Below are 15,076 nucleotides of genomic sequence, written 5' to 3' on the forward strand. Positions count from 1 at the left end.
TTTTTTTTTAAAGAGAGAGTGAGAGAGAGAGAGAGAATTTTTAATATTTTTTTTTTTTTTTTTTTAGTTCTCGGCGGACACAACATCTTTGTTGGTATGTGGTGCTGAGGATCGAACCCAGGCCGCACGCATGCCAGGCGAGCGCGCTACCGCTTGAGCCACATCCCCAGCCCCAATGTGTTTTGTTTGTTTTGTGGTAGTGAGAATTGAACCCAGGGGTACTCTACCTTTTTTTTTTTTTTTTTCCAGATGGTTTTGCTAAGTTGCCCAGGCTGACCTCCAATTTGTGATCCTCCTGCCTCAGCCTTCTGGTAGCTAGGATCACAGGCATGCACCACCGTGCCCAGCACTTGAATAGTTTTGTTCTGAATTTGAGCTGATTTGTTGTGGCAAAATGAATACATTGATAAGAGTACCTGTTAGGACCTAGAGATGAAATGCTGAAGCCCAGCTTCTTTTTGGTGATTACAAAATGAAAAGAAATGTCTCATACTCAGTGAAAGACAAAGGTAGGCTGGGTACAGTAGCACAGGTACAGGGTCTTGCTAATAAGTTCCTAAGGGTCTCACTAAACTGCTGAGTTTGGCCTTGAACTTGAGATCTTCCTGTCTCTGTCTTCTGCCTGGCTGGGATTACAAGCCTATGCCATTTTTCAGAGCCAGTACTCAAACCCAATTGTGTCAAACCCTGACTCTAAATATTATGCTATTAACCCCTAAATTGATATACTTTTTAAAGTGGTGGTAGGTATCTTACAGGGCAGCCTAATATTGTGGAAAAAGAACTAGAGAATTAGGAGTTGACTTAGGAGTCAAGTTCTATTTCTGCCATTTTGAGGTAGTATGGCTTTAAACAGCAGAGTCAGTTCATATGTCTGGGCCTCTTCTTCCCAACTCGAATAAAGCAGTTGGAGACATTTGTGAAGGCCTGTTTGCTCTGAGACATAGTTTTGTGACGAAAAATACTACATCTCTGCTTTAAAGAATCCAAGAGCCAGGGGTTGGGGGTGTGACTCAGAGGCAGAGTGCTTGCCTAACATGTGTGAAGCACTGGGTTTGATCCTCAGCACCATGTAAAAATAAAGTAAAGATATTGTGTCCACCTATAACTAAAAAATAAATATTAGAAAAAAAGAATCCAAGAGCTAAGTTGATGCTGAAAAAATACTGGTGGTCTACAGATGTTTGAACTTGCTCTCCATAATGAAATCGTAACTAGAAGGAATAGCATTTTGTTTGAAAGCATTAGTCAGAACATGCTGCAGATGAGGATTTTTTAAAAAATCGGGGCTAGGGTTGTGGCTCAGTGATAGAGCACTTTCCTAGCATGTGTGACGCACTGGGTTAAATTCTCAGCACCGCATATAAATAAATGAACAAAATAAAGGTTCATCAACATCTAAAAAAAAATCAGTGGGAGACAGCATAGCCACCACTGAGTCTCCTGAACACACCTGGGAAACCGAGGTGTTATGAATACCACCTGTGCTCTGCAGAGAAAAACAAACCAAAGGAATCCAAGTCACTCAGACTGTAAATTTTTACCTTTTCTTGTTCTTTACTTTTCAGAAATTTGGAGAGCTGGCATTGACCAAAGAATCAAAAGCCTTGGTGGGACTATATCATGGCCAAGTCCTGTGCAAGAAAAATAAATTTGGAGCCCCACAGAAGGATGTTAAGTAAGTTAAACTTAGAAGCCGTGGTGAACCTTACTGTGTGCAAGCTTACAGATGTTTTTGAAGATCTGCAAAACTAGGTTTATGTGTTAATTTGGTCTTGCCCTCAAGCTCTCCTATCTGAGCACATTAGAGCCTTTATTTACTCCAAGAACCTTTTGTCTTTCAAAGTTCTGCCTGTCTGAGTTTTCTCTGTTCCTATAGTGACTCCTATTAATCACTTCCTTATTTTAGATATTAATGTCTCTGAGAAATCCAATTTAGATCCCCCTTCCTAAATGTACTCTGTATCCTTCAATGGTCTTTTCTCTCTCTCTCTTTCTGACCTGAGATGCCATCTCTGGGAATTCACTTCTTCCTCATTAAAAAATATAAAGCATCATTATCATTGTTAAAACCTTCTGTTTCTGGGCTGGGGATATAGCTCAATTGGTAGAGTGCTAGCCTTAAATGCACAAGGCCCTGGATTCAATCCCCAGCACCACAAAAATAAAATAAAATAAAATAAAATCTTCTGCTTCTTTTAGCTTACAACTTAAGCAGTGAGATTGTATTTGCCTGTTTCAGGTATACTCATCATAATCCTTTTTTTTAATGTTATGCTGCTTTTCAGCATCTTCTATTTAATGTGTCCCTACCTTAGCTCAGGGCTTCTTAACCTGGATGATTTTATCCACTCCAGGAGACATTTGATTACATTTGGTAATCACAACTGGGGAGGAAGAGATGTTACTGATATGTAATGGTTAGAGGCTAGGGATACTGCTAAATACCTTACAAGGCACAGAATGGCCTCTACCGCATGACTTACTTAACCCAAAACAGTAGCAGTACTGATCTTGAAAATCCTGTTCTAGCTGAATTTCAATGAGGGATCGAAGAGAAGCAGCTAAAGTTCCTTCCTTCTTCTTCAGCTCACCTTTAATGAGATAACACCTAAATTAGAAGATAAAGTAGAAAAGAAGCTGGGTGAGACAGATAAGATTCTAGCCAGGAGGGTTGATTTCCAAATAATATCTGAAATACAACCTTAAAATCCTTCTCCAGCACACTTACTGATTGGTATCAGATCAATTGTGTTTGTTACCTAAGAGTAACAGTACCTTTTATATAATGGTCTGGCAAATTACTCTTATGTTGCAATAGAATAATGATGGCCACTTAAAAATACACCTTTTCAACGGACACGGTGGATCATGCCTATAGTCCCAGTGGCTTGGAAGATTGAAGCAGGAGGATTATATCAAACAGATTAATGAGGAAAACAAGCCCTATTCCTCATGTACAGCATAAACAGAAGGCAGAGAGTATTGCTAACTTCTTTTTTTTTTTTTTTAAATGGGAGCTCAGTGTTTATTATATTGTACAAACACAATTTAAGTACGTGGTAAAGTCTTACAGCACTCCCAGAAGGTTCAAGTGATAGTCAAAGATTGGACTGAATTTAGTGTTCATCCGCAACAATTTTTAAAATTATATAAAAAGTTTTGACCTTCTCTTTTTTTGTTATTATTATTATTTTATTTGTTCTTTGAGTATTGCTAAGCTCTAAGAGGGGGACTTTATTGTGACAAGAAAGAAAGGAAGGACGAAACAAAAATGTTAAGAATTGACCCTACCTAATATCTTCACCCCCCATCCCTCCACGTACACAATGTTGTTAATTAAAGAAACTGTACTTCCAGCCAGGCGCAGTGGCACACACCTGTAATCCCAGTTACTTGGTAAGCAGATCGGAAGTTCAAGGCCAGCTCTGGCAACTTAACAAGACCTTGTCTCAAAATAGAAAGGGCTAGGGATGTAGTCAGTGGGTTGTGGCCACTGGGTTCAGTCCTCAGTAGAGAAAGAGAGAGAAGGAAAGGCAGACAAGCACTTTATAATACACTTGGTAATATAAAAAACCTAGCATGCCACTTCACACTGCTATACTTGTCTGTATATTACTCTTATTGTTATATTTAGGTACATTATGTATTTTGTACAAACTATACAAAAAGAGAGGCATCATCCATTAAAGCTAATGTAAGGAAAAAATAGAAAATGAGTGAAAATCAAAGCACTTAAGCTTATGAACATTACCCTCCCAATCACAATGAAGAAAAACATTATACCAGAAAATTCCCAAACTTGAATTAAATATCCTTAAATAACCTTGTAGTTAAGACAGAAATCACCTTGAATCAAAATTCAAAAACTCAAAATTAAACGGATAGAAAAACCAGGATGATCTAAGAGTTGACCTAATTTGAGAAAGAACTGAAGAAAAAGATAGTAGATAAATTTTGAAATTTTAGGAGATGCTTCCTGGATTTGAAGTTAGTCTTCCTTTTCAGACTTGAGTATGATTTTTTTTTTTTTTAGTCATAGATGGGCAGCATGCCTTTGTTTATTTTTATGTGGTGCTAAGGATCAAACCCAGGCCCTCACACATGCTAGGCAAGTGCTCTGCCAACTGAGCTACGGCGGCCTCAGCCCTCCAGTGTAACTTTCTAACATTATAACCAGAATGGTTAGGAATGAAACTTTACCCCTCATTTCACCTCTAATTTACATCTACAGAACTATAAATCTAGGGTTCTTTAATGAAGGAAGTATTTCTTTAATTTTTTTAAGTTATTTATTGTGGTAATATGGCATATTGTTCCAGAACTATGGAGAACTAAAAATAATCACATATGATTTCTGGTCTTCAGAAAGCTTAGAATTTATTTGAGGAAACAGTGAGCTTGTACATGAAGCCACTGCAGAATACACTGGAATAAATCAAGTGGTCCTAACAAGTTCAAGAGGAATCAAGGGTGAAAAGGTAGGGATGTGCACCTGTAGAGGCACTGGAGAGGGAAGGACCTGGATCAGCTAGTGACTTTTAGCTGAGTTTTGAGATCTTCGAAACTCATCCAGGTGAGGGGCGAGAGAGGCCCAGATATCAGGAGAAATGAAAGACGACTGGAAAATGGTAAAATCACTAACAAATCACTGCTTATCAAGTAAAAAATAGTTAGTCTTCAGACATGTCACTGCCAGTTGGCCTTTGTTCAGAAAACTAAACTATTCATGTTCGTTTTAGGCTTAGGAGAGGTGGTGTCATTTTCCAAGATCTTCAGGCACTATTGGGAATTAGTATAGTTCTGGGAAGACCTGTTCTTTTAGACCCAAAAAAGTTTGCATTTCACTTTAAAAATCAGTTATTTATTAAAACTGTATTTGTATAGATAAAAATTATTGGGCTGGGGATGTGGCTCAAGCGGTAGCGCGCTCGCCTGGCATGCGTGCAGCCCGGGTTCGATTCTCAGCACCACATACAAACAAAGATGTTGTGTCTGCCGATAAATAATAAATATTAAAATTCTCTCTCCCTCTCTCACTCTCTCTTTAAAAAAAAAATTATTTAAAGCACCTCATAGTTGCCTGCTTGAGTTAGTTTATTGGATGATAACTTGGGCAACCTCCCACTTTTACTGAAACAAGTAAGAGTTCTTTCCCAGAATCATTTCATCCTTTGCTTTCAGGCATTTAGGTATTCTTGGTGCAGGGCTTATGGGAGCTGGCATCGCCCAAGTCTCCGTGGACAAGGGGCTGAAGACCCTTCTTAAAGACACTACGGTAGCTGGACTGGGACGGGGACAGCAACAAGTGTTCAAAGGGTAAGGCTGCTCTCTGCTTTTGCCAGGAGTAAAAACGTTTTACGGGGTTTTTGGTATCTTGGTTTGAGGGTATGGTTTGCCATCAGAGATTCCTTTGCCCTGAACACGGTGATACTCCATAGTTAAGTTACATTTTCTTTGATTTTTAGAAACACTAATTCCTTTTTGCACTTCAAGGTAGCATGAACTTTAACATCGCTGGAATCTGTAGTCTTTGAGTGTCGAAGGGAAAACCTTTTCCAGTAGATATTTTGTTTGTTTTGTTTTCTTGGTTAGTTGGTATTTTTAAATGCCATTTATCTTATCCTGTGAAATCCTCAGGCCTGTGGGTTTTACTGCAGTTTGCATGTAGTTGCTGTTGTGTAATGGCTTCCTAAACCAGCAGGACAGTATCTCTGTTGAGAGGGCTGAGGCTGGGGTGTGAGGGAATGTGCAGTAACTGCAGGTAGAGGCCAGGCCAGTTGAGACTCTTGGGCCTTGTCTTTCTTGATTGTCATGACAAGGCGAAGCCATTTCCTGCTGAGTCCATAACAGCTGAGGCTTTACAGACTGTACCTCCGTCTTACTCTGAATTGACAAGGGTGGCTTATTCTCCCCCTCCCTGCCTGCCCACTCACCCCACACACGTACCGCCAGTTTTGCTGAGGGGATATGCAGCAGCAGTTTGGCCAACCTGGGGTTGGTCTCAGCACTGTGTGCTGCTCAAGCATGAGGGACAAGCTGGCTGCACTTAGACCATCCTGCTAGTGACTTTTAGCTGAGTGAGCTTTTTTTTTGTTTCTTAAATGGATTTATGTAGCTGAAGCACATTGTTAACATTTGTACAGGAGTTCATACGCTGCTACCCTAATGCTAGGACCTGACAGGTTTAGTAATGTTGGGAGCTTATTGTAAGATAAAAAGGAATTGTAATAAAAGATTCTGACCCCCCACACACAAAAAAAATGGTGTATGCTAGAGAAATAGCAGCATTTCTCTGAAACTTGTAAACAAGCATCCCCACACAGCATTTAATACAGTCACCAAAAAGAGAAATTGTTGCTCTATGATAGCTTCTTTCTGTGACCTGTCTGGGTACAGCCATCCTAGCTTTACTTTTCATCTCAGAAACCTCAGTTCTGACAAGGCTCACTCACCATGCAAGTGACTTAGGACATCATTCCTGTCCCCTCCCAATTTATTGGCAGTAAGGGCTGGGGATGTGGCTTAGTGATAAAAAGGAAGAAAGAAACGAAACGAAACCAAGAGGTTTGAGCCCATACTTTCAAGATCTTTTAACTTATCTGTGGCTTTGTTTTTCTGTTGGTTACAGAAATTGGTGAATGGAATTTAGCTTTATACTTCAGTAGAGGAAAGCTCTAGGTTATTTATTCTGAATGTGTGGTTAGATTAAATCTAAAAGAGTCTGTTTTCATTGGCAATAAAACACTGAGTAGCAGGAATCCTTTGTAGCTGCCTTTGGAAAGGGAGAAACCTTGAGTTAATGTTTTATGTGATAAATGCAGTGAGCTACTAGGTGCTGAGCAATAAGGGGATTGAAGAGAACCACCTAAGGCTTCCTCTAGAAGATTACAGGTATAGAACACCGTGAGTGATGACAACCAGTGTGACAACCAGGTGGTTTAGTTAGAGAATTAGAACGGTTGCTCTTCTGTTCTGCCATTCTCATATTTGAGTTATTTGCTCCTCCTGGCAAATTGAACTGTTTTATGAGGGATACAGTTAATGTAAGTTGGGCATTTAGGGGTTATTTTGTACTTGGGGGTCAGCTGGTTTTTGAAAGCTACCTTATCTTAACTAGCCATAAAAGAAGCTCCGAGCTTCTTTGAGCTATTACCCCTCAAGATGCGGGTAATAAAATAACTCCTTCATAAAGCTGTAAAAAACACACAGTGACACTGTAGCCTGTGGACACTCAATAAATGCCACTCTCCTTTCTTTTTGTCTAGATTAAACGACAAAGTGAAGAAGAAATCTCTAACATCATTTGAAAGGGATTCCATCTTCAGCAACTTGATTGGGCAACTTGATTACCAGGGTTTTGAAAAGGTCGACATGGTGATTGAAGCTGTTTTTGAGGACCTCAGTGTTAAGCACAAAGTACTAAAGGAAGTAGAAGCAGTAAGTAAGAGGGTTGACACATTTGGATCCTAGTGGAATGAGTAGGGGAAACTGAGGGATTTTTAAAGAACTAGTGGGAAACTCGTGGTTCTCTATATAGTATATAGCACTATTTGTTTCCAAACATAAGGGGGTTTTTTTTATTGGTTTTTTAAAAAATGTTTTTAGCAGTAGATGGACTAACAACTTTATTTATTTATTTTTATGTGGTTTGAGGATCAAAACCAGTGCCTCGAATGTGCTAGGCAAGCACTCCACCACTGAGCATAACCCCAGCCCCTAAACATGGTTTTTTTTTTTAAATAGAGAGTGAGAGAGGGGAGAGAGAGAGAGAATTTTTTAATATTTATTTCTTAGTTCTCGGCGGACACAACATTTTTGTTGGTATGTGGTGCTGAGGATCGAACCCAGGCCGCACGCATGCCACACGAGCGCACTACCGCCTGAGCCACATTCCCAGCCCCCTAAACATAGTTTTTGTGTGAGCTCAGGAACTCTCCATGGTAGAAAGGTCAGATCTAAATCATAAAGGAAGAAAATTAAATAGCTTATTAACCTAAACACAGGGTTCATTGGCTTTATTTATGAGGAGAGATAATCACTCAAAATACAAATAACTTGATGGAATTATATGGCCAGATGTTTTGAGATTTTGGTTGGCTGCAAGTGATAACCAAATTTCTTCTAGGCAGCAAAGGACTCCAGGCTGGAGTCAAATGCATGTTCATGGAAATGCTACTCTGGTCCTCCTCCCAAATGCTCTGAGACAGGATGACATGAGTAATAGGAGTCCTTGGTGGTGGTATCAAGAAAGAGCCTAGAAAGAAAGAGATGGCAGTAATCTGGGCATGAGGCAGGACCACAGCTAAGCATGTCCCAGGAGAGGAAGAATTGTCAGCCATTTTTGTGTGAGGCAAGAGTGGTAACCATTACACTACAAATTGAGACTGTTGCCAGCCATTTTGGAGACTTTAGTTTGCTCTTCCTAGAGGATTTTTCCACCAGTACTTGGTACTAATGACACATTTTGAGACTGCTCACTTAGTCATGCCATACTGTCAAGTCTCATTCCACTTTCAATTAACTAAAATCATGGGATCTTTATCACAGGTTTACTGCCAACCCAGGTATTTTCCCTCGTGTGCCTATACAGTTCTTTCTTTTTCTTTTCCTTTTTTTGAGTCTTAATGCAATACTTTATCTTTATCTCTGTCATAATTGATCTTATTTTATTCTATCTTTTTGGTATGTTAACCTATCTGCAGCCTTAATTCTCATCTCTGATATTTGGATCCTGCCTATCCCAGACTTGTGCAAATTTAACAGGTGCATCTTCCATGTTTTTCACCCAAGCATTTGAATTAAAACAAGAATAAGTTGGAGGATGGGGCTGTGGCTAGCAGTAGAGCACTTGCCTTGCACATATAAGGCCCTGGTTCAATCCTCAGCACCACATAAAAATAAACAAATAAAATAAAGAATTGAGTCCATTTACAACTAAAATAATATTTTTTTAAAAAAAAAGAATAAGTTTGGATCAGAGACAGAATGCTGTGTTAGAGATTATCCTCCAGGCTAATAAAGTCCACAGTGTTCATGTACTGTGGATATAATTGTAGTGATATACCACTTTTTATTAATACACTATAAAAAATGAGCTAGGCATGCGTGTATGTCTCATTTTTTTAAAGGTCAAGGCAGGAGTGGAGGGTGTCATAAGCTTTCAGTCTTGAGGACAGATCCCAATAAGAAGAGGTGTGGAATCCATGCTGAGTCTTCAAATAAATGAAATTTGATTTAAGGCCATCTTGTTAGTATCTAAGGATTTTTCTTTTCTTTTGAGATGCTAGGGATTGAACCCAGAGCCTTACACATGCAAAACAAGTGCTGTGCCACTGAGCTACCAGCAGCCTGCATCTAAGACATCTTATTTATTCAACTGCTGAGATATACTCTCCAGGTCAGGACCTTATGATAGACCATATCTAGACTGAACAGGAAAAAGAATAAGGTCAACACATTCCCCAAAACAAAAGCTTGGGTGATCTGAAATGTCTGGGTGAGTGCTGTTTGTTGTCTGAGCCTTATGGTGAGAGGGTGGGCCTGGCCCACATGACCCTTCTTAGCTTTGCTACAGACTCTGTCATCTCCAGGCCTATGTGACACATTCTTAAACGCTTTTCCCTTGCAGGTGATTCCAGATCACTGTATCTTTGCCAGTAACACATCTGCTCTCCCAATCAATGAAATTGCTGCTGTCAGCAAAAGACCTGAAAAGGTAATCTCTGAACAGAGAAAAACCCTGAAATGTTTTACTGCTTCAGACTCACCGATGAAAGGCTTAGAATATAAATAAGAGAAATCACAGTGTGGATTATGATGTGAAGGAGTGATTCCCAAAAATTAGGCACAGGAAAGTTAGGCCATGACCAATGTAGGGTACAGTAATAAGTGAAGTACAACTAAATATACGTACATTGGTTATTTGCATCCTAATTGGTATTGGTTTTCAAACCATCCTTTATCCTCTAATTAGACATTGAAGGATAGGCCCTAAAATAAGAATAAAATATCCATTTGGCTACAGAGCAGTCTAGTAATTGTTTAGAATAGGTTGATAGGGGTAAGGTGGCCTGTGTCTACCCATGGCTTTGATTAGACCTTCTGCCCAGGACATGAAAAGGCTGGTGCAGAAGCACCTAAGTATTTTAGACCAAAGTAAAAGAACAGTTCAGAGTATAGAAGAAACTTTTGGATTGATAAGTGAAGATAACATTTAATTGGTAAAGATCAGTGGTCAGACTTCAGGGACAGCTGACCTGTGATGGCATCCCTCCCTGCTATTTACTAACTGACCCTGAGCTACTGATTTGAACCTCATGATGCCTTTTTTCCTCATCTAGAAAACTTGACAAGTTCACAGAGTTATAATGGATTAAATGTTAGAAATAAATGATAAATGGATTAAAATAGTAGGTATTATTAGTTGTAACTAGTAACTAAAGTGGAGGGAGAAAGCAGAACTGTAAATTAATGAATTAGACTTCTTGCACAGTTTTGTTTTGAAGCCCATCAAATTGTTAGCTTTCTGAGATGGTTTTAAATGTCAGCATAAGACTGGGTATGGTGGCACACACTTGTCATTCCAGCTACTCAGAAGATTGAGGCAGGAGAATTGCAAGCTCAGGGCCAGCCTAAGCAACCCTGTCTCAAAATAAAAAATAGAAAGGGCTGGGGAGTAGTAGAGGTCCCTGCCCAGCATGCATGAGGCCCTGGGTTCTCTTCCAAGTGCCACAAAAATAAATAAAATGGTAGGATGCATCAGGATCATTGAGAAGATTCATTAAAACACAGATCCAGACCACACCCTCAGAGTTTTCTAATTCAGTAGGTCTGGCTTAGACTTCGGAATCCATACTTCTGGTGTTCATAGGTGATGTTCATGATGGTGGATCTGGGTACTACACTGTGAAAATCACTGGTTTAATGAGTCTACAGGTGCATAGGATTGTGCAGAAGTGTTTCTTAAGCTTAGAGTCCTAGTGGTGAGACTCATCTATGTAAAATGCAAATACATCTCTGACAGTCGAGCATATTAACCAATGCTTCTGCCTGTCCCTTCCCCATAAAATGTGGACCTCTCACCTAAACCATCATCATCATTACTATAAGTGGAATCTTCATCCATTCTTCCCCAGTAAATCTAGTTTGGCCTTTAGCTGTGACTTTGGCACTGATTGTTGGTAGACACAAATATCCTTAGAAACAAATGGAAGAGGAGGATTCTGGTTAGCTCACCTTAAACATACTGTACCTCTCATCAGAAATCCATGGAACTACATGACTTAACTGTCAGCAGTATTCCTTATCACATTCACCTTTCCCTCCATTATTTTTCTAACAAAAAATGAAGGTGTCAGGTTCCCTCCTCAGCATTTGTAGATCTATTGGCTTTGGCTGTCTTTGCCAGGTGATTGGTATGCACTACTTTTCTCCTGTGGACAAGATGCAGCTACTAGAGATCATCACAACAGAGAAAACATCCAAGGACACAACTGCTTCTGCTGTAGCAGTTGGTCTCAAGCAAGGGAAGGTCATCATTGTGGTCAAGGTGAGGAGCTGGGATTTTACAACACATTTGAAAGTTCTAAAAGGACTCCCTATACCTCCAGACTGGATAACTGTTTTCTGGAGCAAATATAGCAGTTTCAGATAATGCTGTCCCCTTGGTTGTTTCTGGAATATGACAGGATCCTCCCACTCATTCCAGGCCTTGAAGGTGACCATGAAACAATTCGTTGTGCCAGACTATCCCAGAATAACTTTCTTTGCAATTTAATATTAAGGACTCTCATTGAGATTTTAAATTCCCTTAAACTTTGAAATCACAGCTGGGAAAGCAAGACTTCTTGGACATGAGTAGTTCCAGTCAAAAGCAGACGATGAGTTCACCTTCTTTCCCTTGCAGGATGGACCTGGCTTCTACACCACCAGGTGTCTTGCACCCATGATGTCTGAAGTCATACGAATCCTCCAGGTGGGTATTACTTTGTGGAGCATTTGAGGCCTCTTCCACTCCTTCACTCAGGTCTCCAAACTGAAGATGTCAACAGGAGGTACAAGGCTCCTCTGAGTACGCTAACTCCTGCCGCTTCTTCGGGCCCTTTTGTACCCACCGTCTCTGTGCAGAAGTGGAAGTCATGTAGGCCACAGTAAATGGGCAGAGTTTGAACTCTGCTCCCTTAGACACTTGCCCAAACAGGAATCTCAGCACTCTGCAGCACTGCTCCTTGGCAATACTGATGTATTTTACAGTCATGGTGCTCTCAGCCTTGTCACCTATTGCATCTTCTTAGTATTGAGATTCAGAATTGCAAACATGGAAGGAAGTAGATAATTTGTTCATCTCTAAACTTCCTTCAAGTGCTATAGATCAAGAAGTTGCACACTTTCCACCTGTGCTTCCCTGCATGGAGTGCCAGTCCTGGGCATAGCCAGGTAAAACCCAGAGAAATTTTGCACAAGGCTATGCCTGGGGCTAGCCAGAGGAGTCCTTCTGTGTGTGTTGGGGAAGGATCTGAGATGGCCTTTCCCTGAGGCCCCTGCTTCACTTCCTATTCAGGAAGGAGTTGACCCTAAGAAGCTGGATTCCCTGACCACAGGCTTTGGCTTTCCTGTGGGTGCTGCTACCCTGGCAGATGAAGTTGGTGTGGATGTAGCGAAACATGTGGCAGAAGATCTGGGCAAAGCCTTTGGGGAGCGGTTTGGAGGTGGAAGCCCAGAGCTGCTGAACCAGATGGTGTCCAAGGGCTTCCTGGGTGAGTAGGCACAAGAAAACATGACTGGCACCATTAGTTCTCAGCATGATCTTGAGAACACGGAATCACAGAAGGCCCACAAGGAAGAGTGTTTCTTAAACACTCAAGCCTGGTCATAGGGAGTTTCAAAAATGATTTCCTGGGCACCTAGGTACAGACAAAAGACAGAGAGAAAGCCAGATATGGTGGTGCACATCTGTAATTTCAGCAGCTTTCGGAGGCTGAGGGAGGAGGATTACAAATTCAAAACCAGCCCAGGCAGCTTAGCAAGACCCTGTCTCAAAATAAAAAGGGTTGAGGATATAGCTCAGTGTTAGAGCTTCAATCCCCAGTACCACCAAAAAAAAGGTCTAGACTTCTAGGTCTTTGCCGCTACCAGGTCCAAGATGCATTTCTGTTCTACCTCTGCTACATCTGTGGAAATAGCAAAATCTCTGTTAGGCTTTGCCTCCTGGGGCCTGCTGTTATGTATCTGGACATGAAAGCTCACCTGAGCAGCCTTTTCAAGCAGATACAGATTTCCAAGCTCCAGAAATCACAAGATCTTCCTTCCTTCTCTGTCAGCTCTTCTGATAAAGAAAGAATTTCAGGGTGAGCTGGATGCGGGGAAAAGACTGGAGCTTTACAGCAGGTAGCAGAGATAGGCACTCGTGGCCAGGGCTGGGAGAACAAGTGGTGATGCTGCCTCTTCTTTTCTTCTTTTAGGTCGCAAATCTGGGAAAGGCTTTTACATTTATCAGGAGGGTTCGAAGAATAAGAGTTTGAATTCTGACATGGATACTATTTTTGCAAGTCTGAGGCTTCCTGCTAAGCCTGAGGTGTAAGTCAGTTTGAGTGGCTCAGGGCAAGGAAACATATATTTCTGACAGCCCAAAGCTTCCTGGCCCCTGTTCTATTTCCCTTACGCTCACCTGAACCAGGAGAACGCTCCTGAAGCTGGCACAGGCTTTCCTCCCAGCTCTTGATTATCACTTGTGAGCACTTGATTATCCTCTTGTGCCAGACCCTCATGGGTGCTCAGTTTCATATCACTTAGGACAAGTAACACCCCTTTTTTCCAAGGGAAAGCCTGGGCCTCCCAGGCTGACTTCTCTGCAGAATGAGAGGTTTGGTCCTGCCTGGCCACAGGGCTCCCAGCACCCACCCACACTTCGTACTCAACCCCAGCTCGGCTTGCCTCCCTGTTCCTCTTCCTAACTGTCTCTTCATGTTGGCAGCTCCTCTGATGAAGACATCCAGTACCGTGTGGTGACAAGATTTGTGAATGAAGCAGTGCTGTGCCTACAGGACGGGATCTTGGCCACACCTGCAGAGGGAGACATCGGAGCAGTCTTTGGCCTTGGCTTTCCCCCTTGTCTCGGAGGTTCGTCTGCGGGCTGGCAAGTCTCCCTTCATCCTGGTGCTCTCATTGCTGCTTCTTTCAATAAAGTCCTGTTTCTCTGTCCAGGTCCCTTCCGTTTTGTGGATCTATATGGTGCTCAGAAGATAGTGGACCGGCTCCGGAAGTATGAAGCTGCCTATGGAAAACAGTTCACCCCATGCCAGCTGCTCATTGACCACGCCAACAGTCCCAGTAAGAAGTTCTACCAGTGAGCAGGCCCTCCCACCCTGCTCCATCAGTGCACTAACCCAGCTGCCAGCAGCACTGCTTCAAAAGTGCCATCTGGGTGTATCAGGAAGTAGAAGGAAAACCAAGCCTGGCCTTGAGTTTGCTCCTTAATTAAAGTGCCTTCAGCTCTGACCATCTCCTTCCTGGTGAAGTCTGGCTATGAATTAGAGTTTGTACTTCATATTGGAAAGTGGAACCCACTGTGCTCCTTTTCTAAACCCTGAAGCCCATATCAGCAGCTAAGAGCCATCCAGAGCCACTTTTGTTGCCTGTTCCTCCCAGGAAGCCAGTGGTGGCTAGTGGTGGCGAGGGCATTTCTGTACCCAGAACAACAGTAAAAACCGAACTATCACCCACTTGGTTTGATTCTTTTTCTTGTGTCTTTGCCCTTCTGGCTCAAGCCCTTCTTGAAGACATGAGCTGGAATAAAGCCCTGTCCCTTTGGAGTAGGAGGATACTGGGGAGTTCTGGGCATCTGCTTGAGAGAGACTGTGATACCAGAAAGTGGGACTTTTTGTGCCCACAGCCATTTAAGCTTAACTGCTTAAATGCTTTGGCAGGGCTGCTCACAGGGGAAATGACCCTGGGTACTGAGAGCAGCAGAATTATAAGAGGAATGGTGTGCCAGGATGCAAAAGGTATGACTTTGCACATACTGGATCTCCTCACCATATGCTGGTACCCGTTTCCTTTCCTGGTAGGCCTCATG

The 15,076-nt window shown here is 41.7% G+C and overlaps 1 protein-coding gene across 1 annotated transcript in view; it reads left to right on the forward strand.

The window, feature by feature from the left end:
- The window catches only part of Hadha (hydroxyacyl-CoA dehydrogenase trifunctional multienzyme complex subunit alpha), a 41,798-nt gene extending 27,075 nt beyond the window's left edge, over positions 1-14,723 (forward strand). Inside the window, exons 11-20 of the mRNA XM_005322566.4 lie at positions 1,569-1,678; positions 5,185-5,319; positions 7,269-7,440; positions 9,632-9,718; positions 11,411-11,551; positions 11,909-11,977; positions 12,563-12,758; positions 13,464-13,578; positions 13,976-14,121; positions 14,206-14,723. Of these exons, the coding sequence (XP_005322623.1) occupies positions 1,569-1,678; positions 5,185-5,319; positions 7,269-7,440; positions 9,632-9,718; positions 11,411-11,551; positions 11,909-11,977; positions 12,563-12,758; positions 13,464-13,578; positions 13,976-14,121; positions 14,206-14,351 (1,317 nt within the window). The 3' untranslated portion in view covers positions 14,352-14,723. The remainder of the gene's footprint in view (positions 1-1,568; positions 1,679-5,184; positions 5,320-7,268; positions 7,441-9,631; positions 9,719-11,410; positions 11,552-11,908; positions 11,978-12,562; positions 12,759-13,463; positions 13,579-13,975; positions 14,122-14,205) is intronic.
- The last annotated feature ends 353 nt before the right edge of the window (positions 14,724-15,076 follow it).

This window comes from Ictidomys tridecemlineatus, chromosome 12 (assembly GCF_052094955.1).
Source record: "Ictidomys tridecemlineatus isolate mIctTri1 chromosome 12, mIctTri1.hap1, whole genome shotgun sequence".
NCBI classification, from domain to species: domain Eukaryota; kingdom Metazoa; phylum Chordata; class Mammalia; order Rodentia; family Sciuridae; genus Ictidomys; species Ictidomys tridecemlineatus.